Consider the following 24,955-nt stretch of genomic DNA (forward strand, 5'->3'; position numbering starts at 1 on the left):
TTTACATGTGCTCCCTCTGAACTCTGCTGGCATCAGTATGCTAGTTTCCAAGGCTTAGTGAAAGAATGTTTTACAGTTGGAATATATACTGCTTTCTCAGGCATTTTAGACTCAGAGGCTGGGCAGCACCAAGCTTTACTTAGTATTAAAAGTTTCCTCAGATCTACTATGGAGACAAGGGAAGAGAGAGCAAAAAGATAGGGCAGGGAATGAGAGAACTGTATCATCTTAATTTTCCCTGAAGGGGAAATTAACATTACAGTTTAAAGGAGAGTAATGGATTCTAGATGTACATTCTAGAATTCCGCAGCCATGACTTTGAATTTCTCTGCAATCCTTTTCAGCTCAGTGGAAATGGTCAATGTACATTTGTTCTCTTCAAATATAAAAACCAGGCTTTGCTTAAACAGTTTTTCTGCCTTGGAAATGTGGCTAAAACATATTATGAAGAAAAATATCCACAACCCAGAAAGGATCCTGTATTATGTTTACAAAACACCTAAGGGACTTTTGAGTTTAAAAGATCTCAGACATTTGACAATAAGGTGCACCAGAAAGGAATAAATGGCTATTTTTTAAGATTGAGAACGAGGCAGAAGTGAAGTAGGGCTTCTGAGATGCTCACAGGAAACCAATATCCAATCCAGAGAAAGTGGATTTCCTAGATCATTGATATTGACTCAATCTCATTGAAGTAAGGGTCCAGGAGCTCAGAGAAAGCAGCCATGATCCTAATGGACCAAAATGGAAAGGGATTCAGAGACGCAGTTACTGGGACTATGCCAATCCTCTCTGAATATGACTTTATCTAGCATTAAAGTGGGCACAGCATACCAAAGATGCTAGCAGTAAATGTCACTTCAAGGCAAGGTCTAAGAGTTACATTACAGCATCTCTTTACACTGGAGCAGCTCTTTCTAGATAATTACTGTTAATATGCCTGGTAAATTTCCAGCTTTGTGGTATTCTCAGCGTCCAGGTTCAGCAGTGGCATTCCTTCAGAGTGACATGCTGCATGGGTTCCAAGTGAAAACTATATGGCTAAGGAGATATGGATGTGGGAGCTGGACAGAGCAGATGGCAAATCTGGGTCCCAGTTTGCACTCCTGTTAAAAAGAGATCGAGACCACCTTCCTAGTATGGTGGTTATGAATATGAAATCAAATAATACAAGAGGTGCATATAAACATGAAAATATCTACCACATAAGTTATATCTTCTAACTGGACTATTAAGTTTCAAGATGGCACACCTGATTATCTCTTTTCTCTCTCTCTCTCTTTTTGGTATTCCTCACACCAAGTAGTAGATGCCCAAGACGTCTGTGCAAATTCCACACTTGGGGAGGACAGAAATCTCATCTTTGTATCCTAGCTCACGGTCTTTTCTTGGCCTAGTGCATAATAGGCAATAGTTACTTTGCTTGAATAAGTACAATATCAGCACAAGTATGCTGGCTATACGTTGTGCTTTATTCTTTTTTTCTCAATCACTTGAATTCAGCGTGGCCCAAATGTTGAAAAACTTCAAGGGTTCTCTAAAATCAAATTAAATGAGTACATGCCATTTGCTATGAAAATAGGAAGTATCTTTTATTGGATAAGGACATGAATAAAATAAATAATGTTCTGTAGAACTGAATGGCAAACTTTTTTTCATGGGCAGCAGTTTACTTATGGCAATTGGGGGGAATCAGAGTTTATAATCCTATGAGTTTCTCGCTCTTTATCTAGGACTGATTAATTAATTCGCTGAAAGACATTAGTTTCCATATGAGATATAACAGAAAGTTGATAATTTGCATATGAGATAAACTCCACACTGGCCAGTTAACCCCTAATTACTGAGACCCTTGTGTTCTTTCTTTTTTCTGGTCCTTTTGTTTCTATTCTTTATTTTCATAAATATCTATTTAATCTTGGCTTCTTTTCTACTGTTCTTTAGACTCCTGCCTTAGGGTTGCTAGAGAACCAAATTAAACATAATTGCCCGTGTACTTTTTTTTAAAGCAACTCTGGCAAGATGGTGGTTGGGAGGAATTTGAAGCTCAAAGAGGCCTGCAGATATCCCTGAGATCTGACTCATCCATATCGATATGGTCATCCATATGGTGACAAGGGTAGACAGTTCAAAAAGTTTTACTTTGGTGATGTGTGGGTAGGTACATTCAGATCTAATTTAACTTATGCTGAATGTTACAGTAAAATCTCACGCTTCTACATCTTTCTTTAAGAAACAGACGTCACTGAATTTGTTAACACGCAAGGAACAGGACACAGAAGACAGTTATTTCCTAAAAACAAATTAGGCACATGGAGGAGTTACCATTTCTCTCTTATACCCTTAAGAGTATTCAGTGGTTGGAATCCCTCATTGAATTGTGGAGCTTGATTGTACCTGGTTCCTGCCCAAAGCAAGCAGTCAAGAGGAAGAGCAAGGGGACAGCCCAAATTCGACAGGACTGACCCCAGGGCTCAGGAGCATTAGTGAATTCCATAGGAGTTTCATTCAGCAGTTCCTGGTTTACAAAGGTCACTGTGATGCAAGGCCCAGGGGAAGAGCCAAACAAATGGCCTTCCTGGAAGATGGCAGGGGTAGGGGAAAGGGGAATAATGTTATTAGAAGGGTGGTGTGAAGAGATTTTGGTACATCTTTAGATTTTGACAGGAAAAAAATATTTGGGAAAAGGCCAGCTAAGATGTACAGTATGGCCCTAGCTGGATGGTAATGATGTAACAAAGAGCAACACTCAGTGCTATCCAGACACCAGAGAAAACAATTGGCAAATATTAAAATCATTATAAGATGTAAAATTATACCTCTCAGCTTCATTATCACTCTATTTCATAATATTTGTCTATAAAGGCACACAAAACCTATCAAGTTAAATTAATCCTAATGACCAATTTTAGCTTTATTCTAATTAAACAACTTAAATTTAATTAATGCAAGCATAGAAATTAGTCAAAATTACAAATGTAAATGTTGAACTTTAAATTAAAGGTCCTCCCTATTCCCTGCCTCATGCAGAAATACTTAAAAGTGTTTGCCTGTGGAGGTGGATGGGAATTTTAACCTTTGTCTGCACTGTGAAGGATAGAAGTTAGAAAAATATGCAACAAAAAGCAACCCACGAGCACACTCAGAAGCACAAGTTTAACACACACACACACACACACAACATCATAGCAATCTATTAACATAAATTCTGCAAGGTGAAATTTTGAATTACATGCTTTTGTTCCTCAGGATTCCAATGCACCTGGGTCAACTGTACAGATATTAGCTTTTACAAAACACTTTTGTGAAGCAGAAACCATGCACCCATTTCCTAAGCCACACATTAAACCACCAGTCTCTGTTCTCCTTGGGCTCCATCTCTGTCCTGTTCTGCGTCTGATTAGCTTCATAGCCTCTCAAGTTGTTCTACCTCCCTGGGCTTTGACTCTCTTATTTGCAGGCACTGCTTAATTCCAAAATGCACTTAAAGTGATATCTGAAGAGGGGCCTGGAGTAGTTAGTCTTCAAGGAAATTATCAACTTTGGTATTTCTATTTTCCTCTAGCTCCAAAAAATACTAGCATCTTAAAATGGATTTGAAAATGGTATGGGGTACATGTGTCTGAGTCATTCAATAAGGATATTTCAGTAACCTTTTTTCTCTCTTAATAAAAATCCAAAGTAGCTGAGATCAGAGCTCCGAATATTGAAGGAAGAAAAAACTGACAAAATTGATTTTTTTTCTGAAAAGAGAGTGAGAGAAAAAAAGAGGGGCAAGGGGCTGAAAGAGAAAAACCCACAATAAAGGGAATACATGTTCATTATTTTTTTTTTTTTTTTGTATTTAAAAAACTAGTCCTGGTGAATCACACTTAATAAAGGGCCTACAGTGCCACAAATTCTTAGTCTTTAAAGAACGTAATATGTGGTATAAGGCCCTAGGTTAACATGCTTATCCATAAAATAGTCACAAGTTTTTTCCCATAAGAAGGCCTTCATCCATGAGCTTCCATCTTGACTTGTTCTCAACCATATGATGAGAATTATTTGATAGCAATCAATTCACTATTACTGTTTGGGGATATTGTAGGAGGACAGCAGAGTAATTTAATAATGCAGTTGATTAGTATAATAATCATCATTAAATTTAGTAATGATAGCGGGATTTCCTTACCTTGGTTAATGATCATGGACAATTCATTTCTTGCCTGCCAGTGGTAGAAATGGGTTTTGAAATATTAACTTCTACCCCATGGGAATGACACTTAGCCCATCACATTTAATTTTTGACCTTCATTGAACAGCATGATCCTAATCCCTTGATTTTATAATCTTAACTAGGAAACATTAAAATATGGATTGACTCCAGTTGGCAGGAATCTTTATGTTCTTCTCACTAAAAAAGCTATAAATCCAGTGGTTGACCTTTTATTTCCAGGTCACAAATGACACCCATTCAGTTTTGTCCGTATGCATAGGATTTATGTTAGGGTCTACAGGTATAAGCCATGAAAGTTGAACTTTAATGAAATGTCTTTCAAAGATGTGCACTTAACCAAAAATTTCCCACAAAAAATTATCAGATGGCCTTTTAAAATCAGCTATTATATCCTTAGGTTCATTGCTGGCTTCAACTAAATCTATTTTTCACTTTTAATAAGTTTCTTTCTTTCTTTCATTTTTCTTTTTGGTAAAAATTCTCCTTGTGTTTGGGATGATAACACCTTAGTTTCCAATTTAGAATTCTATACTGAGATTTCTGAAATGTTCTCTTTGCCATTATCATAATTCATCTCTCTCCAGCTGAAAAATATTCCTTGTCCTTTTTCACAAAATCAATTGTATTGATGGGAGGTGTTCCGTGTTGTCAATCAGGGAAATGTGATTTGATGTTATTCCAAATCAGGGAGATAAGGGAAGGAATACCAAACCTGCCCAGGTCCACACCTTCTGAGTGAGATCAATGTTTCCCATAATACTCTTGCTATCATGTAGCACCCTGTCACAATTAATAACGTAGAAGGAGCTGATTAACTTAAGTAAAGTGCTCTCTGCTGTGTAAACATATAAAGATCTATGAAGCAAAAAAAAAAAATGTGGGGAGGGCAGAAAAGAACAAAGTGTCATTTTTATTTTTCACGTGGACTCGTTCTCACTTTTCATTCTTCTCTTGTAACAATTACTATACCAGCCACTCTGACAGAGTCAATATATTGATCTGGATCTTGACACAGCAGCAAAGCAGACTAATCCGATATACCATTATCTGCAATGGAGAGTGTTTGGGATGTGGGGGTGCAATCGGGTGGCAGAGGGCAAGAGGAAGAAATCAGTAAAGGCAAGTCAGCATTGCTCTAGATAGGTAATTAGGGCTGTACGTGGAGCTTCTGGAATAGACAGATGAATATGGGGTATCTGTGTGTGTATATATTGAGGCAGAGAAAAAGAAGCCTTCAACTTGGCTAAAGGATGCAGCCTAAGTAATACTGTATGCACCAGTTATTTAAGTCCCTGTGGAATTTCAGTCACTCACACCAATCTGCAATTCAATGAGGATCACCACCCCATTAGAACTAATCATGTCAGCTGTGTATCTGACAAAATAAACATTCAGAAACTGTGCTCCTAGGTTCATAACTTGGTTGTGCACTAGGATTTTTCTCCTTTCCCTTACCCAGTATAAAGTTTAATAGTTTTTTTAATATGAAATTATAACATACAGTGAGACTCTGCATGCATTCCTCAACATATTTTTTTCCTTACAACCAGAAACTGCAGCTGCTAGTTGAGCTTTAACTTGCTCTTTGGGAGTATGTTAGCTCTGTTTTTAATAAATATATATCATTCTACTAGCTAATGAGAGAATTAATGGCACAGCTTACGGAAAACGGATGTGGGAGGATGGGGTGAGAGGAAACTCAGCTCAGGGGGAAAATTACCAGATTACCTTTGGGTTTTTTTGCTGTATTAACATTTTCTATGTTTCTACTGCAATCACAGGTTTTACTGGTCCTAAAGATAAACAAGAAGCATCCCTGGTTATCTCTGGTACTAAAAGAGGCTCAATTCTAAGGGCTGAAAAAGTGGTAGGATTAGCTTTCTATGTGCGAGGTGCTGGGGCTTTTTAACCATATTGAACCTTTCTGAACTCTATGTGGACTTCAGGAATTAATTTAAAATTTAATAAATGTGACACATGAGGGTCAAAATTAGATATATCTGGCTCTGAAGCTTATGTCTTCCCACTATATTGTACTGACGGGTGTAGGAGGGCACCTATTGATATACTCCTCAATGCTACTACAATCTGTAAAACTCTGCGCCTAATGAGTATTAAACCAAGAATAACTGAAGGCTTCTTTCACGTACAGAGATTACATTGTTCCCTTCACCAGATTTCTATCTCACACACTATAAAATCCAAGTGTCTTGCCATTGTACAAAGGCATATATTTATTCATAACTGGACTCTAACTTCCCAGCCTCATTACTCACCATTCTCTGCCATTTACTTTATATACTTGCAGCCACACCAAACAGAAAATTCTCCAAATACACAAAACTATTTGACATTGCTGTTCCTTTGCATGTACTGTTCCCCCTCCTGGAATGGACTTCTCTATGCACTGTATGTGTCTGTCCCCTCCTTTAAAACTAGTTCATGTGTCACCTTCTCTAGGATATCTTCTATGACTCCCCCCAGTTCTCCCAACAGTTTATTATGTACTCTTCGGTACTGTCTGCAGATTGTACATATTTCAATTATTTCATTTATCACACACTTTTTATTTATTTACTTATCTCCTTAGAAGTCTGTGAACTATGTATTGTAGGGATTGCGTATCATTTATCTGTCTCTCTCATTCCAGCCTAGTGTGTTGCCAGGCATATGGTAGTTATTTATTAAATTCTGGTCCCCTTCTACTCCCTAAAATAAAATGACATTAGCTGGTAAGTGGGAGAAATGAACTAGGAATTCATGTATTCTGGCTTCTAGTCCAGTGTTCCTTTAACTCTACCAAAGTTCCTATTATAAACAGTTTCATTTTTTGGAACTTTCTATCGTATTGTACTATTCCTTCCCTAAATACCCAATCACATGACCAAGGATTCATTGAAGGGGGATTGTGCTTGATAAGGGTAGAAGGTGTGTGTCATGAGGCTGGTCTTAAATTTCCCTCCACTACTCCAGGCAACAGGAGACAGCATGATTCCTGCCTTGGAAGGAAGCAATGGACACTTCCCACATCATTAAGACAGCATGGCAGGTCCTGAGCTTGCCCTGTGGTGAGAAAGTCTATGCCTGGGTTGCAGTTGTTACCCTGATACATTCAGACTCTGGGGAGGAAGGGTGTAAGGGTAAGGAACACAAGGCCAGGACAGCTAGTCTTCACCCAGTGTCCCAGCTCCAATACAAGGGATCCAGCTTATCATAAACTCATGTGATTCATTAGTTAATGTGTAAACATTTGGAAAGTGAAAAGCCAATTAGAAGTGCTAACTTGTTTCATCTCTGCTGTAGAGGAAGCAATGTGAGGCCTTAGTTAAAAAACTCTCATGCAAATAATTTGGGGCAGTGTGTGCTGTGGAAAGTAATGCAATGAATAGACTCCATTGAAAAGATGTATCGCTAGTAGAGAGGCCACAGATAAAAGAATGTGCCTTCATCCTCAATAAACAGAGAGGAAGGTAAACAGGTGGGTGTGAGAAAACTGGACAGGAAAAATCGTTGAGAAATCACATGAGATTCAATGAAACTCACTTTATACAATGGGCTCTGTATTTGAAACTCTGTGTCAGTGGAAACTTCAAGGTCTTAAACGCGTAAGAAGCCCTGGGAAAGCCTATGTCCAAAAGGATTCCTAATGCTGAGTCCTTTCTTAAAGTGAACAGTCATTATTTAGAGTGCAAAAACATTTGGTAAAGCAAATTTCTTGGTTTGGGATTTTCACACACAGGGGCTTTGTGGAAAGTGAGAACACCACCTGTATTGCGTTCTCTCCTGGAGTTCATGTAGCAAGTCCAATCAACTCATTTTCCTGTTCTCTGAACTCTGTTGACTCAAGCTCAGCAAAACCAAGCTCTTTTCTTTTGCAAAGGAAGCATCTGGTTCCAAGTCATAAAAGAGAAAACCAGAACCTTTTGCTGACTGCTTGATAAGCACCTGGGGGGTGGGGGTGTACATGGAGGGCACAGTTTCACAGAGTTCCTCTGCAATCACAAAGGCACATGTCCTCCAACTCAGCCTTTTCAGAATCCATGTTTACCCAGAGAAGATTTACCCGGCTCAGAGGTAACTGGTCTGTACAAAACTCCAGCACTTCTGCCCAAATCCTGGGGCCCAAACAGATGACTGAAATGATATGATTAGTATACACACACACACACACACACACACACACACACAGCATGTATGTCTCCCTAAAAAACACAGAGAGTATCAGGAGGAAAGGCACTGTAAAAAGACAATCACTAAGAGAGTAAAGAGAGTCAGGTGCAATTATAGGAATTGAAATGTGCATGAAAACTACCGGAAATGGGAAACAGGAGTATGGCAGATACTGTTAATAGCCTACCCACTGTCTAATTTCCCTTCTTCCTTGCAAAAGGAATCCCAGTTTTGTTTAGGGAGGACAACGTGACCAGTCCTGGGTAATGCATCATGATCAAACCAATCAAGACAGCCCTATGCTAGCCTTTGCAGTGAAAGACGGTAATGTGATCCAGTTCTAGCTAATGAGACTAAACAGGAATTTGCTAGCAGGAAATGGGGAAGGATGTGCAAAGCCTTTGATTTCTTGATTTAAGAAGAATAATGGGGTATGATATGGGTATGATGTCTGGAGCTGCAGCAGCTGTCTTATAACCAGAGGTGCCAAGAATGGGAGGTTGGAAAGTCAACACGCTAAGGATGGGCAAAGCAGAATGTTAGAAAGAGCCTGGGTCCCTGCTGGCATTGTGGAGTAGAAGAAACTGCCAACAACTACTCATCTTCAGGTTTGTTGTGTGAGAAAAATGATTCTGACTGGCTCAAGCCCCACTTAATCATGTTTTCTGTTCCCTACAACTGAATAACTTCCAACTAATACATGAAGCAAACAATTTCTGAACTCTTAGCATATACTAAATATTATACATTCATTATCTCATTCAGTCCACACAGCTATTGTAGGAAATGCATCACCTTCATTTTATAGAAGAGGAAACTTAAATTTTAAGGGGAACACACCCAAGACCACTCACCTAAATGGCACAGGCAAGATTTGAATACAGGTCTAGACTTTTCCTCAGTATGAGACTTTTATCTCCTCCCCTCAAAGTTATGAGTATCAAACACATTTCTCTTAGTATCCTGGAGCTTCCACTGATCAGATGTATCACTGTCAAGACTATTCTGTAGGCTGTAAATCTTGATGGCAATTCTGCAGCTAATACTACGGTTTTCTGAATTCACTACAAAGTTATCATCAAACTCAGATCTAATGCCTCCCAGCTCTCTACCCTGGTTTCCTCCACTTATGGCTTCTTTTTTTCAGTCTTTTTCCCCACTTCATTTTCTGCCCCCTTTCTCTACAATCCCTAGGGCTAATTTAATGGACAACAGATTTTAATCCTTCCCCTTTCTCCAAGAAATCCCAATTTCCTGTAAAGTCTCCTTATATTTCCCTTACTCATTGCTACTGATCTTATTGTAGTAATGGAAAAGAAGGAAGCAAGAAATGAACCAATATTTACTGGGTTCCTACTATGTGCCAGATCCCACAATAGACACCTCAATTCTTTCAATTAACAATTTACTTCAACTAAGAAGTTTCCCCAATTTCCTTCGGCACAACGCATTTGGTGCAAATGAACAAATAAAAACGTAAAAGCTAAACCAAAACATATGCTTAAAGATGATAGGGTAATGAAAGTATAAGAACTGAAGGAAAAAAAAGAGACCAATACCTCGGTACTGATGGCTTAAAATGTCCAGAAGTGAGGTTCGATGCTGAGAACGTCTAAAACATGTTGCCAAATTAAAACTTGAAAGACAAAGGTTTTGTTTATTGGAAAATATATTTTAAGAGTGTCTCATAGCCTGTCAGTGAGTCAGCTGCCAGTGTATGTAAAGAAAATGTGTCAAGAACTTACAGGTTGGTGTGGGAGATGGGAAGCTGGGAGGATTCACTCCTACCCACAGTTGTATGGAGGGAGGGGAAGCAGATTGCATGAGTAACTCATCTTTCAGAGGTGTTGCTTACTATTCCACACCTAACTCCTAGAGCTGAGAACATAAGAAAAAAATGACCAGGCACCGTCTCAATTTAGGCTTCCTCCTTTCCTTTTAGATTCTGGGGAGTATATTCCCTTCCTGCAGTCTTATTGGAGATACATCTCCCCTCGGGAAGTCTCTTCTTCATTTGGACACAATTGAGTTTAAGGGAAGAAATGTTGTACTCAGGTTGCTGGCTGTACAGGGGAAGAATAGATGTGTACAATTTAATTGTGCTTTTGGGGCACCTTTGGGGAGCAGATGCTGAATAGAAAATACACAAGGTTATGATCTTGGAGTAGAGGAGGTTGCCCTAATTTGCTAGATAGTTGCTTTTAGATCCATGGTTTGGCAGCTACGTTTTGTGCATAATCACAGAACCTGAGGATGTGCTGAAAGACCTAAACTAGTTCTTATATAGAGGCATGCTGAAGGCAGGGTGGGCTTTGCAATTAGAAGTGGATTCGTATCCCGGCTCTATTGAATCATGGCTATGTGGTCCTAGGGATAGCACTTCCCCTCTCTAAACCTCAGTTTTCCTGTCTGTATAATGAAAATAACATTAATATCAGTTCTTCCTACTACAAAAGGTTGCTCTTAAGAGCAAATGAGAAAATACTTCATAATCCAGAAAATGCTGCTCAAACATAGGAGTTGAGTTAGCAATTAAATGATAAAAGCTATAATCTGTTGAGTGTTTAATATGTGTCAAGCACTTACTTTTTCTATGCTAACTGCCTTTAAGCCTCAAAACAACCCTAGGAGGTATACATAGGTATCACCATTTTACAGCTATGAAACAAGGCTAGAGAAATCGAGTTACCAAAACAAACAAAAAACAAAAAGGCACACACTCTGCTTCAAAGCAATGCAGCAAAGCTTCAATTCAGATTGGACAATAAGGTCCAGGATCCACTATATGGTTTCTTGCAGACTAGCTGTGCTCACAGATACAGACTGGACTGAGAGCATTGGTAAAGGTCTTTTTCTAAGGCAGAATAAGAGAATTGAACTTAGTCTTTATTTTAGAGACATATAAACTAATCAGAAAACTAATCAGAAGAATCAAGTGTAGAATCAGTCCTACCCCACTGAACCCAGAAATCTAACTGGGCCTAATTTCTAGGTTTCTGATTTCTTGATGTCAGAAGGATAAGTCAATCTTAGACCATCTTCAAGAGAAAATAGACAGCAACCTTTCACTGTAAACAATTAGGGATGCAGGTGGTGTCTGGGAAAGAGCAAACATTTTGGAGACAGATTGATTCAACTCACAGCAACCTCACTCACCATGGAACAAGTTTACACTGTCTTCTGAACTTCAGTTTCCTCATTAGTCAAATGGGGATAAAAACATCAACCTTAGAGAAGGTCTTGCGAGTCTTCTAGGCATGCAGCAAAGTCTGGCACACATGGGTGCTTAATACAGAGAACCAGTTTGATCAATAAGACTCTTCTCTCAAAGCCAGGAGCAAATGGGATTTTGCCTGACATTCCTCTGTAATCTTGGGAGTTTTCATTTGGGTGGGCTTGTAACTGAAATGCTCAAATTCAATTCTAACTCGAAAGGGGAGGGTACTTTTCTTCTCTAAGGAAATACGAGTTTCTTGCCTTTGGAGTTCTCCAGTTGCTCCTTCAACTTCTGTGTGGTACATAAACTCCAACAGGGAGGCAGTTCAGGTCAGGGTGGGGAGGAGGCCAGGAATGGCTTCAGCTAATTGAAGCACAATGTCATGTGAACTTGGGGCAGTGGATGAGGACATTAAACCAGGAGGGGACATTTCTTGGAAATGAGGGGTGAAGGGGCTACTGACTGATCTGCCTGCAACAGGAAAGGATTCTAATTTTATCTGCTTGATCTAGAGAAGACAAAATTGAACATATCCCTCTTAGGATGGGATAAAGCCTTATCTACCAGTTTATGGACTGATGGGTGAAAATTAAAAGGAGGGGGGGAAAAAGGTATAATGTGCCAGAACCATAGCATCAGACCAAAGTTAAACAAGGAAAGAAAAACTCTAAAGCCTTTTCTGCTCCTTCCACTTTTTGCAAAGTGATTATACTCTGGTTTCATACCCTTTTAGGCAAATTCTTACTATAACAGGTATCAGGCTCCATTATTAATATTTTTGTTGCCATTACTATTTTTTCTTTACATGTCTGTTTCCTCTACTAAACTCTGAACAACTCGACATGGGTTATTGTCCCCTGCATTTAGCAGGTTTGGAAATATAGTAAGAGATTAAGTAAATGTTAAGCCATTACAGAAAGGTACTTAGAAAGAGTTTTGCAGATTGACTAAACTTTGGTTTCTTAGGCAAGCTTCAGGAATATGACATACACAATGACAACAGATGGAAATGTTTTAACATATTCTGTACCTTACCATGCTCTTTGTGCATACCCACTCCAAAAGCAGACAATGGATGCTGTGGCCATAACTTAACTAGGCAGAGACCTCTCCAGATCAGATGATTTCCAACACAGCGGTATGTATGGCTTCTGCATACATTTGTAAATTTCACGAGGCAAATGCAGTCACAGGGCTTGAAAGTCAGACAGCTAAATGATTTATTAAGCAAAGGTTACAGCACCTGTGCCTTTTTGTCAACAAATCAGGCCTATGCCATGCCAAACCATTCGTCTAATAGCCCAAATGGTAATTTGGTTTTAAACAGCATTTCTGATGTCACATTTTTGTTGATGCAGAACAGTGATAGATTTGGGTGGTAGGGAGGAAATGCCTACTTTTAATATTGTTTTTTCTCATTTTTCATTTTAAAAAATTAATCCTCACTGGATTGTGCAGGTTAAGCATTTTATTTAACATTCTGATTAAACTAGAACCTGAATCAAAATGATTCCTTTGCTTAGTCCTCCTATGTGAGAATTGGTATTTCTATTTATTATCTGATGATGAAATATGAACTTTTTCCCTCAAAATAAATGCCTTCTCTTAATGGTTCTTGTTTTCAGGAATCAGATTAAATTATGGGATGCAATTTAAGTGGCCACTGGCTTTCTGTTATTTAAGGGTAGGCACATTCTCTATTATCAAATTATATCATTCAGTGTGTGTGCAGGGGACATTAATAGTGTTCAAAGTGAAGTAAATACTTTATTCCAATGTTAATATCAACTGTAGTGGGACAATATTGAAAAAGAAGAGATTAAGAGTAGGCAAGAGTGGTCATGGTTTCTCAGGATAGATGGGTGTTTTAAAGGTTGCTGAGAGGTGGACACCCCTCATGTTAATGATAAGTTATAATACAGAGTAGGAGGAGGAAAATGAGAGGCAAATAATGATAGTACTAGAGGTAGCAGAAAGGTGAGGCAGAAGAATTTAAACTTGGTAGGAATGTTTGAACAGAGCCAAATGCCGGGGAGGGATATATGCTGCAATAGGAAGCAGTTTGAAAGAAAACTAGCTAAAAGCAAGGCTAAAGAGAAGGTAATTCTGTTTCAGTGAAGGGTGGAATTCTCGGGAGAAAAAAAAAGGAATAGAAGGGAAAGGGGAGGAAGAATGGCTTTCAATTATCCATGTTATCTTACCCTACCAATCATTACAGATGATGAATAGGTGCAATAAAAGCCAATATTCAATTTTTCCAATTTACATGGAAAGAAGGTCATAAAATATTGTTAAGAGGAAGAAACAGCAAGTTACAAATAGTGTATAGAAGATGATCTCATTTTTGCAGTATATTTGTATTCACAGGAACAGTCTGGATGGATTTATACACAATGTTAACAGTAGGACTACAAGTGATTTTCATTATTTTTCTCAACTGTATTTTCCACAATTAACATGTATCATGACTGTAATAAGAAAAAGTAATTATTTTTAAACTTCCTTATGAATCATTTGGATTTAACCAATATATGCTGAATACCCACTATGTGCCAGGCATGAGAATTTGTGCTTTTTGAGGTGGCTTACAGTGGATTTTATTGAAAAAACAACAACAACAACAACAAAAAACAGTCCACTTTCCCTGGCTCTTTCACAGTATTTGAGACCCTTATTAGGTAAAAGAGCCTTTAGATTTTAATGCAATCTCAGGTATAAAAGCAGGGAAAATACTCCAGTAAGCATTCCTGAGAGTTGAACATCAGTCTCTGTTTGAATATCTCCAGCGAAAAGTGTTCCCCAGCTCATGAGGCAGTATGCACAGTATTTAGAGACCACGAGCCTGGGAGTCAGTCCTGGATGTAAATTCTTGCTCCACTCCTTATTGCTGTAGCCTTGGAAAAATGATCCCCTTAGGTCTCATCTTCCACATCTGTAAAGTGGAGATAATTATATCCCCATTGGGTGGTTATAAAGATTAGTTGGATAATGCACCTAAAAAGTACTCAGTACATAGAAAATGCCTAATAAGTGGAGAACATATATATATATATACATACATATATATATATAAATCAAATAACATTTTTTTTTTCTAAAGAAAGGTCTTTTGTAAGCTGAAATCCACCTTCTTATAATGTCTAGCATTAGTTCAAGATCTACCCTCTGGAAAAAAACAGGGATTATATCTAATCTGAAGTCTACAGAATGACATTTTAGGGCATTTTAAGAAATTTTCTTTGGGGACTTGTCATTGGGAGAATGGAGGCCATTTTATTTTATATTTGTTTAAGGATTTATGTGCAGGGTATCTCTTTTGCATTTAGAAAGCTCAAGTAGCTGTCTTGGGTGACTCTTTTAATTTTTACTTCTACAGAAACAGGAAGCAAAATTTTGTTTCCCCAGGAAACATTTATCGTGATTCAATTAATACAAATGTCATGCCTTTTAACAAACATATCAATATAGAAAAATGCATGTTTGCCTAGGAAATTACTGGTCCGCAGGCCATGTTCAAACTATGTCTTTAAAAGTTCCCATTTTTAAGAAATCCCTCTTCTGAACTAATGTCTTTTCAAATGGATTTTTTAATGTATATTATTATTTTTATCATCTCTCTATATATTAAATACTTTAAACAGTTCCAGAATTTAGTACTTTTAAAAAAAGGAGTTAGTATATACACCTTAAATTCCAAAATATTTAGACTATAATTTTTTTTTACATGGGCAGGCACTGGGAATTGAACCCAGGTCTTCGGCATGGCAGGCAAGAACTCTGCCTGCTGAGCCACTGTGGCCCACCCTAGACTATATAATTTTTAATTCTCAGGATATATACAGTTTTAGGGGGGACAAAAATGACAAATTCATTAGCATAGTTTCTCATAAGACAATTGGGGATGGCTTTCTTTAGCCAAATGTGGCAGGTGTCACTGTGATAAGAAACATTTAAGCTGTTGTTCCCATGAAGCCAAACATCTAATGGAAACCAAAAAAATTCAGTTCCAGATGCCCATATTGGGTCTATATGACATCATTCACTCAGATGCGTGGAAAATCTGGATTTTAAAGAATTGAATTTTTGTGGTTAACCTCATGAAGACTCAATTTCTGGGTTAAACAAGGCATTTGTGAAACAAAGTCCTATTGGAATATAACACCTTTCAATTATAGAGAGATATATTGAATGAAATACAGGGTCCAATTCCAGTGCTTCACAGCTTATGTAAAAAACACTATGTAAAATACAAACAGGACATTTCAAAGCTGCATTCAAGAGATTCTTAATGAAGTAACCTGAGCACATCAGTACTTTGAAAAAAGCAACCATTCAACATAGAGCCCTGTCCCCAGGAATCCCCATCTCATTGAGATCGAAGATGTAAGCCAAAAAAATACAAAATGAAATTATGTTATTCTATTTTAATGCTTTCGTGGTGATTATTCAGCTTCAAATTGATGAGAATAGTATTTGAATGTATGGGAAAATAAGCAATAAGCTTAAAGAATTTTATGGGAAGTACTGAATAGGAGATTTTAATCCTCGATGCTATGTGCAAGCTGGTCCAAGAAGTAATAACAGAAGTGGGAAAATCAAGAGTTAACCTTCCCCCTCCCGTGTTCCCTCCCCCTCTCCTCCCAGCTGCCTCCTCTGATGCTGTACTTTCTGTGACCCTGCTTCACTATAAGGAAGGCTTCAGATGCAATGCAGTTTAACCTGTGGTGTCGACATAGTAATAAACTAAAAAGCCCTTTACAGAGAGAGCAAATGGACCCAGGGAGGCAAATCTAACCCATTCATAAGCACCTGGTCATAGTTTTACAAACAAAGATGAATAGTTATAAATTAGGCATCTGAAGATTACACACCCAGGCATATGCACAAAATATCTCCGAGAATTTTTTCAAACACCGTGCTGAGACCCTCACAGGGAAAATACATTCCTTAAGTCAATTATTATAATATATGGTCACATTCTAATTATGAAACTAGAGCACAGTCTTTAAAAATGAATCTAATTCTATTTCACAAACCTTCAAATACCTTTACATATACTACCTTTGAACTCAAAAAATCCTTCATTGTTCTCAATTCACAGTCATTTCAAAGCTTAAAAAAAATATTTCTTCTCCTGGACCTTTACTAGCACAAAGCACAATAGTCTGTTGAAAAACAAAAGTTCCTCCTGGTATACTCTTTTCTCAGTCACCTACCTCAAAATCTGACCTTACATTCACATCTGCTTTCCCTTCTCACTGCACCTTGCCCCTGGTGGCCAGCAGTAGCCACAAACACCTCCTATTTCTGGGCCAACAACAGGAACTTAATAGGGATCAGACACCCCTTTGCTTTCCTTTAAAAAGCTTGCCCAGGTTCCTGGGGATCTGACAAGGAATACAGAAGAATGACCAGTCTCCCCCATTCCCAGCATGCACTCTGGTGCTCATTCCCAGCATGCAATCTGGTGCTCATTCCCAGCATGCACTCTGGAGCGCATTCCCAGCAGGCACTTTGATGTCACGGCAACCAGATCTTATTTTCCTGCTTCTGTAGGGGCCCACCTCTGTCTGCTTGCCCACAGGGAGCCATGAATTCCTAAAAAAGGTAATGCACACTATCTAGCACTGGGGAACTATTCTTGGCATAGCAAAAGCAGTTCTGCCACAGAAGTCCTTCTGTTTTCCTTCCATGATACAAAAAGCAAAATCACAGGCAACGTTCTCCACAATTTCTGAGAACACGTAGGAAGACGGCTGAAGGGCCAGGACGGGTGGGGTCAGGAGGAAAAGACAGGGACTGGGAAATGGGAAATGCAGCCTGTTGTGTTGAACATCAAGTTACAATGCGCCTGATAAATAAAACAAGCTGCACCACATACAGAAAAGATGAGAGTGGCCCACCTGTGTCTGTTGAGGGATATTTACAAAGCTTGGATCCCGTGGTCCAACACTGACGAATCGGTTTGCGGGGGAGGTGCTGGGTGTCGAGTAGGCTGTGAAGGGAAGGGACACATGCGTTCAGGAAGCAGCACGAGATTGCACACACAAACAACACCAAAACACACAGTCTCTGAGCCTACGCAGCTGATTAACAAGGAACTGTGCAAACACTGTAGCTAGCGAAGGGATCTGGCTCGCAAGGGCATTTTAGACAGTCAAAGGGGGCAGGAGAGATTGGTTTCCGAAGACTGTTGGGATAAAACTATATCAAATTGGTGCTCAGATGAGCTATTTTCTCCTTCTACCATACGAATTAGAACATGCAAGACAATTGCAAAGTATACTTGCTGAATTCAACATGAGCTCTAGGATCAGAAAGAGATATCCTAGTGCTTAGAGCACAGGGAGAAAGAAATTAGGAAGGAAGGGCAGGAAAGCAGTTCACTTTACAACCTTGCTTTTCACACTGTTAGACTCCTTAAAATCATGAAGCATTCATGTGCTCTACCGCTAGAGATCGAAGAGATCTTTATATAAGGAATTAATGGGTTCTCCCGGAAGGAGGAGGAAAACCATTTATAACAAACTGTCTTTATAGGCCTGGTAGAGTGTCTAGAATCTTCATGATGCAAAAAATGTGCTTAAAATATTAGCATTTGTAGACTTCCCATCTTAGAACCTTTCTGTTCAGGCACAAACTATCAACCCTCTGTAAACCAAAATATGCTGGAGCCTCAACTGCAACTATCGGTTTACTGTCCTTTTTACAGTACATGGAAGTTTTGTTGTTGGTTTTCATATTTACATTTAAGGCCTTCACTTCACATTAGAGGAAAAAAATTCAATGGCTTTTATGTTTCATTTTACTGTTCTCACTGGCACAAAAATCCAGAGCATTTTCTGTGGTTAGGTATCCTGCAATCCACTTCTTTACCATAAACTCCAAGGACTTATTCACATTCTTTTTTTATTTTTATCTTAGATGCTTTAGATTATTGCTTAAAATAATTTCAGATTTCTTTACAATAATTGTAAAAAGGTCTTAAGTTTTTTTTTGTTTTTTTAGCTTATTCTTGATGCACACCATCCAAAAGATTAAAAGGATTTGCAGGTATAAAAAACCAGATAATTGAGGGAATTTCAAAATCTTTGCCAGAATTTTTTTCCTTATTGACATCATTGTTTCTCTTTGGTTTTCGGTTTTACAAAAACTGCTCATGCATACTTCACTTGTTAGACACACCTACAGATGAAATGTTCACCCATCTGGCCTGTTAGTTGTCTTTGGTAAGGGCTAAGTCACCCAAACAGATCTGTGATGAACACATGGATGTGGCTGTGTTAAAGCAGCCCTGAACAGAGGATGAATATGAGTGTCCTCTGAAGTACATTAATAAAATACTTTTCATTGTTATGATATAGGATTTGTACAGTAATAAGTTTATCTTAAATGATTTAAACATATGATGCGTTGCACTGCCTAGCAATATGAATCAATTGATTTCTCCATGGCCCCTCTCATGTCAGACTAACTTGAACAGAAACACTTCCACATTTATGCATTCTGCATGTACCTCTCACTCATTTTTGGTATGGGGGAAATTTAATTCTTTAAAATCTTAGAAAAATGCTCTCTATTACTTGTTTCATTCAGCCTATCACTCTACTTTGATATGCTTTAAGAAATTGCAACAGAAAGTTATCCACTGAAAAATGATGGCCAATAAATACCTGGTAGTGTATTCACCTGTTCTAGGGCACAAGGTGGGTGTGGGAGTGATAAGGAGGAATCTGGTAGATGAAATAACCTGTTAAATCTGTTAGTGGTTAGAAAAATAAAAGTTGTTCTTTCACACATGAATAGGTAGGTAGTTTGAGAAGGAAAAATAAAGAATGAAGGGTATGTTAAGGTATGAGTTCTGTTTCAAAGTAAGACTAAGTGATTGATGACAGATGCCGAAACATGAGTCCTTGGCTAGGTGGTCCTACTAGAACAAGGTGCACTTGCCTGCTGTTCTTCTCAGATACGTGGCAGGACTTCGCATGAGATTTTTACCATACTGGTGATATTATAAACAAGCATGGTTACTGATCCCAGGATATGCAGCATTTTTTGTGCTTTGTGTGTGTGTTGTATGTGTGCATGTGTGTGAAGGTAGTTTTCCATCAACCACAGCAAGCTTACTAAAGCTGGGTAGGCTTGTATTACACCCCATTCTCCATTCTTGCCTAAATTTCACCATATGAAAGAAGGCTTAGCATGAAAATAATTTAGCCACACAAAATTACTTTGTGGCTAAAACTCATATGTTTTCTTTTCTTCAATAACAGGACAAGTCTTGTGGCCTTGGTTTCAGAACATCCCTGAAGGACTTTAATGCCCATAAGGGCTGCTAAAACTGCTCCAAGGCTTATTCAGGCTTTTAAAAAATATAGTGCAATGGTTACAGAGGTGGTGGCATGCTTGCATTAAAACTATATACATATGTCTACAGCTACACAAAGTCTGGGAATCTCAGATTACTAAAGCAATAGAAAAGGACAGGTAATGCTCAGGGAAATTTATTCTATCGAAAGCCAGCTTCTGGGAAAAATCAAGGACACAGGAAAAACAAGGGAAGGAAGAAAGAAATTCTGACTCATCTTCCATTATTTTAGCTTCAACAGGCAGGGAGACCACCTATAACAGGATGTAGTTCCAGAAATGATGTGACATAAGTTGAATCTGATTTTCCCAAAGCAACAGTGGAATAGGGGAGTTACACTCCTGAACAAAAACCTCAATTGAAACTTTTTATTAAAACAACAATATATACCATTGTGAATCAATTATACATGCACAGTTAAGAGCTTTCAACATGAATATAAACTCCAGTGAAGAGGCAATGCAGTAATTAATTATATTCAACTGTTTACAGTATATTATGTCACATATCTTTCTTTAAAATTTTTGCCTTATTTGTAACAAAAATAATCAAATGCTGAGGGAATAGCTTTGGGAAATTATGAAATGAAAAAAATAAATTTTATGGGGAGATTATTTTTGAGGATTCTAGAGGGGAAATTCAGAGGTACTTGATGACTTTTTGATAAAGTCAGTAGGGAAATAAATTTGGTTACATAATCTCATTGCAAAACTCCTCACGGCAAATATGAATATTAGAAATCAAATTATTGATTATTTGGCTGCCTCTGAAATAGAACTTGTTTGCTACTTTTTTTTTAGCAGCTGTTTTGCCTACATTAGCAATATCACTTTGGATCGTTTTCCTAACATTATGGAAGAACATTCCTATAAGAAGCTTTCATCAGTTCTCATTTACCCTAATCTGACCATATGTTTTCTCTCACTAATATCTTTCTTCACATTATGTAAGAATCTTAGTTTGGGCTTAAATACAGTTGTACGTATCAAAATCCCAAGCCAGAATTTGATCCCACATCCAGAAGATCACATTCCTCTGTTAACCATGTATCATACACATTGCTAGTTCTATAATTCTTCACTTTGGGAATTCAAGTCCTGCCTCGGTATGACCAGTTGTGGGAACAATTCAAGAAAAGTTCTCCCTTTATAAGCAAAAGAGTTTTATAGGTAGGGCCTCTGTGGATGCTGAAATCAATCTCTACAGGGATTGTGGGGGCAGGGCATGGACGAGCTGGGAGAGAGAGTGGTGGGGATCACCCATCGGCTAGGCTCTTTACAACTGTGTAGGTGCTCCTTGGGAGGATTAAGCAGCCTCTATGTCCTCAGAAATAGATGAGGCTGACTGCCTCCTGGCCAGAGTGTCAGTTTTTGTTTTTCCCAGGGTGTCAGTTTTGTTTTTTTCCTTTAGGAATAAGATGTACCTGGGTAAAGGAATCATGACAGCTTCGTGATGAGCTGGTTTTGAGTCTGTAATAGCCTTCACCCAATAAACTGGAACATGGTGTAAGAACAAGGTGAAGTTTTTTTGAATAAAGATGTCTGGAGCTTTCCTACCATTGGAAAAAGTATGACTGGTGAAAAAAATATTAAGAGACTAAAATATTTGTACCAAAGTCAGCTAGTGTTTCTTTAAGATAAACATTAACAATAAAATCCCCCCAAATCTGACCAACTAGAAAATCTAAGTCTGTATCTCTTGTCTTGAAAGAAGGGAAACAGACTCAAGTTCTAGTTACAATTTGGCAATCACTGGGATATATGTTATCACTGAAAGGCTGAAAAGAGAAAAAATTTAGAATTCGGTGGGGAGGATGATTCTGCAAGTACAGCTGCCTTTTGGGTGAATGCCCCTCTGCAGTCCCACATAGTGCTCACAGAGAGACTGAGGGGCTGGTTTCACCTGGAGGTGACATTGCCTGAGGAGAGTCATGGCCAGCTCCCCTTGCCATGCCTACAGGTGAGCTACCTCAGGGAAAAACAACATTTAAGAGCACAGGATAATTCTGAGGTTCTGGACTGACTTCCAGACACAGGAAGAACTGAAGTCCCACAATCCTTGGCAGCCTGACTTGCGAACTGACAAGTATGAAGAAAGATATGGGTTTTGTTTTATCAGAGACTCTGACTATATGAAAAGAGGTGAACATTCATTCACCCTCCTGTTCAACTGTTTAAACCCTACCAAATCTAAACTCGGGAGTGCATCAAAAGAGATAGACTCAATTTCACATCCTCTCTCTCTCTCTCTCTCACTCTCTTTCTTCAAAAGATAGTTATTTGTTGTTAAAATAAATTGAGTTGATTGAAATACTAGTGAACAATGAAAGGGAGTGGTAAGGGGTATAGAAAAAAATAGGGGGAACAAAGGTTAAAATATATTGAGCAGATGGAAAAACTAGTGGTAAATGAGAGGGAGGGGTAAGGGGGATGGTATGTATGAGTTTTTCTTTTTATCTCTTTTTCTGGAGTGATGCAAATGTTCTAAAAAATGATCATGGTGATGAATATAACTACTATGTGATGATATTGTGAGCCATTAATTGTACACCATGTACAGAATGTTTCTATGTTAACAATGTTCACATTTATTACTGATTATATATGTAGAATGGAATGATCAAAATAGGAATGTTTGCGTTTGTTTGGTGTTTTTTGGTATTTAAAAAAATGTTCACATTTGTATGTTGTTTTGGTTTAATAAAAACTAAATTAAAAAAAAAAGATAGTTATTTGAGCACTTGCTATGTGCCAGGCTCTCTGCTGAGCCCTATGGGGGATACAAAGGTAAGACACAATTGCTTTCCTCAGAAAGTAGAGTCTTATGGGGAGAGATAATTACAGAAGGTGAAAATATGAGTGCCTATCAGTAACATATATACAAATCTGTGATGTGTTAAAGGGTAGAAAAGTGACACTGGTCTAGAGGAACAGGAAAAAGCTTCAGGGAGGAGATGGCCTTTGAATTAGGCTGTAATAGATGTATTGGTTAACAAGTTCATGTGGACTAGCTGGTCACAGAGGAAACAGTGCAAGCAAGGAATAAAGGCAGGAAATGGAGGTATCAACGGACGAAGGAAAGGAGAAATGACAGGACATTACAAATCAGATTTTGCCATACAGGGACAAGGGAAGGTAAACTTTTAAGGATTATAGACCTGAGTCTTTGAAAACAGAGAAGAAAGCTGTTGAATTTATCTTTCTTATAAAAAGAAGAAATAATAAAATAAAAATACCAAATTTCCATTCCAAATACCGTTAGAATAACTGGACATCACACTATAACTCTTTCCCTTAGTATCTCAAATTTAATATCTACTTCACACATTTCCTGGTTTTCAGAAACTTGGATTTATTCACATGTGGGAGTTTCCCATAAAATATCTAGTCAAAATTTTAATTTCATTCAAAATGGACTCACTGAGATACTACTACCTGCCCAGGAATGTATTCTTTATTACATACAAGTAATAATAATTTCAAGAATGGAGACCTGAACAGAATCCTGTATATTCAAAGGGCAATTTAATTAAATGGTTATCAGCCACACCTGTCACTGAAGGAAAAGTACATGAAAAGGCATTCAGTTGCAAACCGAAACAAAAGTGACTACATACATAATTGCAATAGTTTCCCATATCTTTTCTTACTATACTGTAACTGCAAGTTATTAAAAAAAAACTTAAGAAAATTCTCATTGTAAAAGAATGCAGAAATTTGATAGAAAATATAGTGACTATTTTCTAAATGAAATCTATTGCAATTGAACTCATTAACAAACTTGAACAGTACTTTTGCTTGCAAGGTCACAAAAGATGCTGAAGAATATTGGAATGTTTCTTCTTCTTCAAACAGATCTACTGGTATATGCAAGTTTACTGGGTCTAGGTTAGCATATTAAAAATCATTATATGGGTTAGCAAACACATACAGGCTTTGCTTACACTAGACAAGTATTCAGGGATTTAGAAATTCCCATGTGACTGAATGAACATTGCAGTTTTCATACAGATGTTTGGAATCTAGAAGATAACCACACTGAGTTTCCATCATTTTGATCACATCTGTGCAGTCAGTTTCTTCCTTCTGTTATCTCTACAAATCTTTTGTATTTACAAACAAGTTACCAAAGGGGGGGAAAGACACAACCTTCAGGGCATGAAATTAAAGCCTACTTATCACTAGTAAATTATTACAGAATGACATACCATAAACTTCTTTCTTGAAAAGCTAATGAATTCTAACTTTAATGTATTAGCATTACTTAACATGTATGGGAACAATTTGCATGACATGTGTAATGTGCCAATAGTTCACAAAAATCACAAAAAGAATCAGTTTAGCTGGATGGCTGTGCTTTGTTGGTATTTCTAACTTGTATTAGGGATTCTTATAGGAAGGTAGGAGCGCAAGCTGTATCATGACTTAGGCTAAATTGTGCAGAGTTAAGTGTAAAATATTATGGTGGGTACATACAAATATGGGGATCAGAGTAAATTTTAAATTGGGGATACTTTGACCTTATGTTATGAAAATCTATGCAATAAGGAGACCCTTTTTAATGAGTGTTTCCTATACAGAGTCTATTTAAACTGCCTACAACTTTCTTTTCCATAATATTTTAAAAGGATAATAATACAGCCTTGTTTCAGTTCATTAAATTTACCTCTGATGGTTAATCCCAATTCTCTGTCTCTTATTTTTATGTGTATGCTGTGTGTAGTTCAATTGATAAAACCTATTTATAGATCAGAAGCAACATACATGGGTAGGCACAGATAAAAGTTACATTAAACAGCCACAGGGAATAAAACCTGGATTCGGTTGGGATTTGCTACAAAAAGAAATTTAGATCAATATATTAGATCACATTGAAGGGCTTCTATGGCCTCTCAAAAGGCAGTGCAACTCTGGAAACCTACTTCTGGGACTTTATCGTCAACAAATACTTCAAAATATAGATTAAAAATTTATGCTCCAAG

At 37.9% G+C, this 24,955-nt stretch overlaps 1 protein-coding gene and 1 long non-coding RNA gene across 4 annotated transcripts in view; one reads left to right on the top strand and one right to left on the bottom strand.

The window, feature by feature from the left end:
• The window catches only part of NFIA (nuclear factor I A), a 373,058-nt gene that overhangs the window by 16,778 nt on the left and 331,325 nt on the right, over positions 1–24,955 (bottom strand). For 2 of the 3 annotated variants that reach the window (XM_077149470.1, XM_077149469.1), the window contains exon 10: positions 17,510–17,601. The exons of the other annotated variant lie outside the window; for it this stretch is intronic. In XM_077149470.1, the coding sequence (XP_077005585.1) occupies positions 17,510–17,601 (92 nt within the window). The remainder of the gene's footprint in view (positions 1–17,509; positions 17,602–24,955) is intronic. 3 annotated transcript variants of the gene reach the window in all.
• Positions 17,046–24,955, top strand: part of LOC143674144 (uncharacterized) — a 39,974-nt gene continuing 32,064 nt past the window's right edge. Inside the window, exon 1 of the long non-coding RNA XR_013170883.1 lies at positions 17,046–17,213. This is a non-coding gene — a long non-coding RNA (uncharacterized LOC143674144). The remainder of the gene's footprint in view (positions 17,214–24,955) is intronic.

Source organism: Tamandua tetradactyla, chromosome 2 (genome assembly GCF_023851605.1).
Source record: "Tamandua tetradactyla isolate mTamTet1 chromosome 2, mTamTet1.pri, whole genome shotgun sequence".
Lineage (NCBI taxonomy): Eukaryota > Metazoa > Chordata > Mammalia > Pilosa > Myrmecophagidae > Tamandua > Tamandua tetradactyla.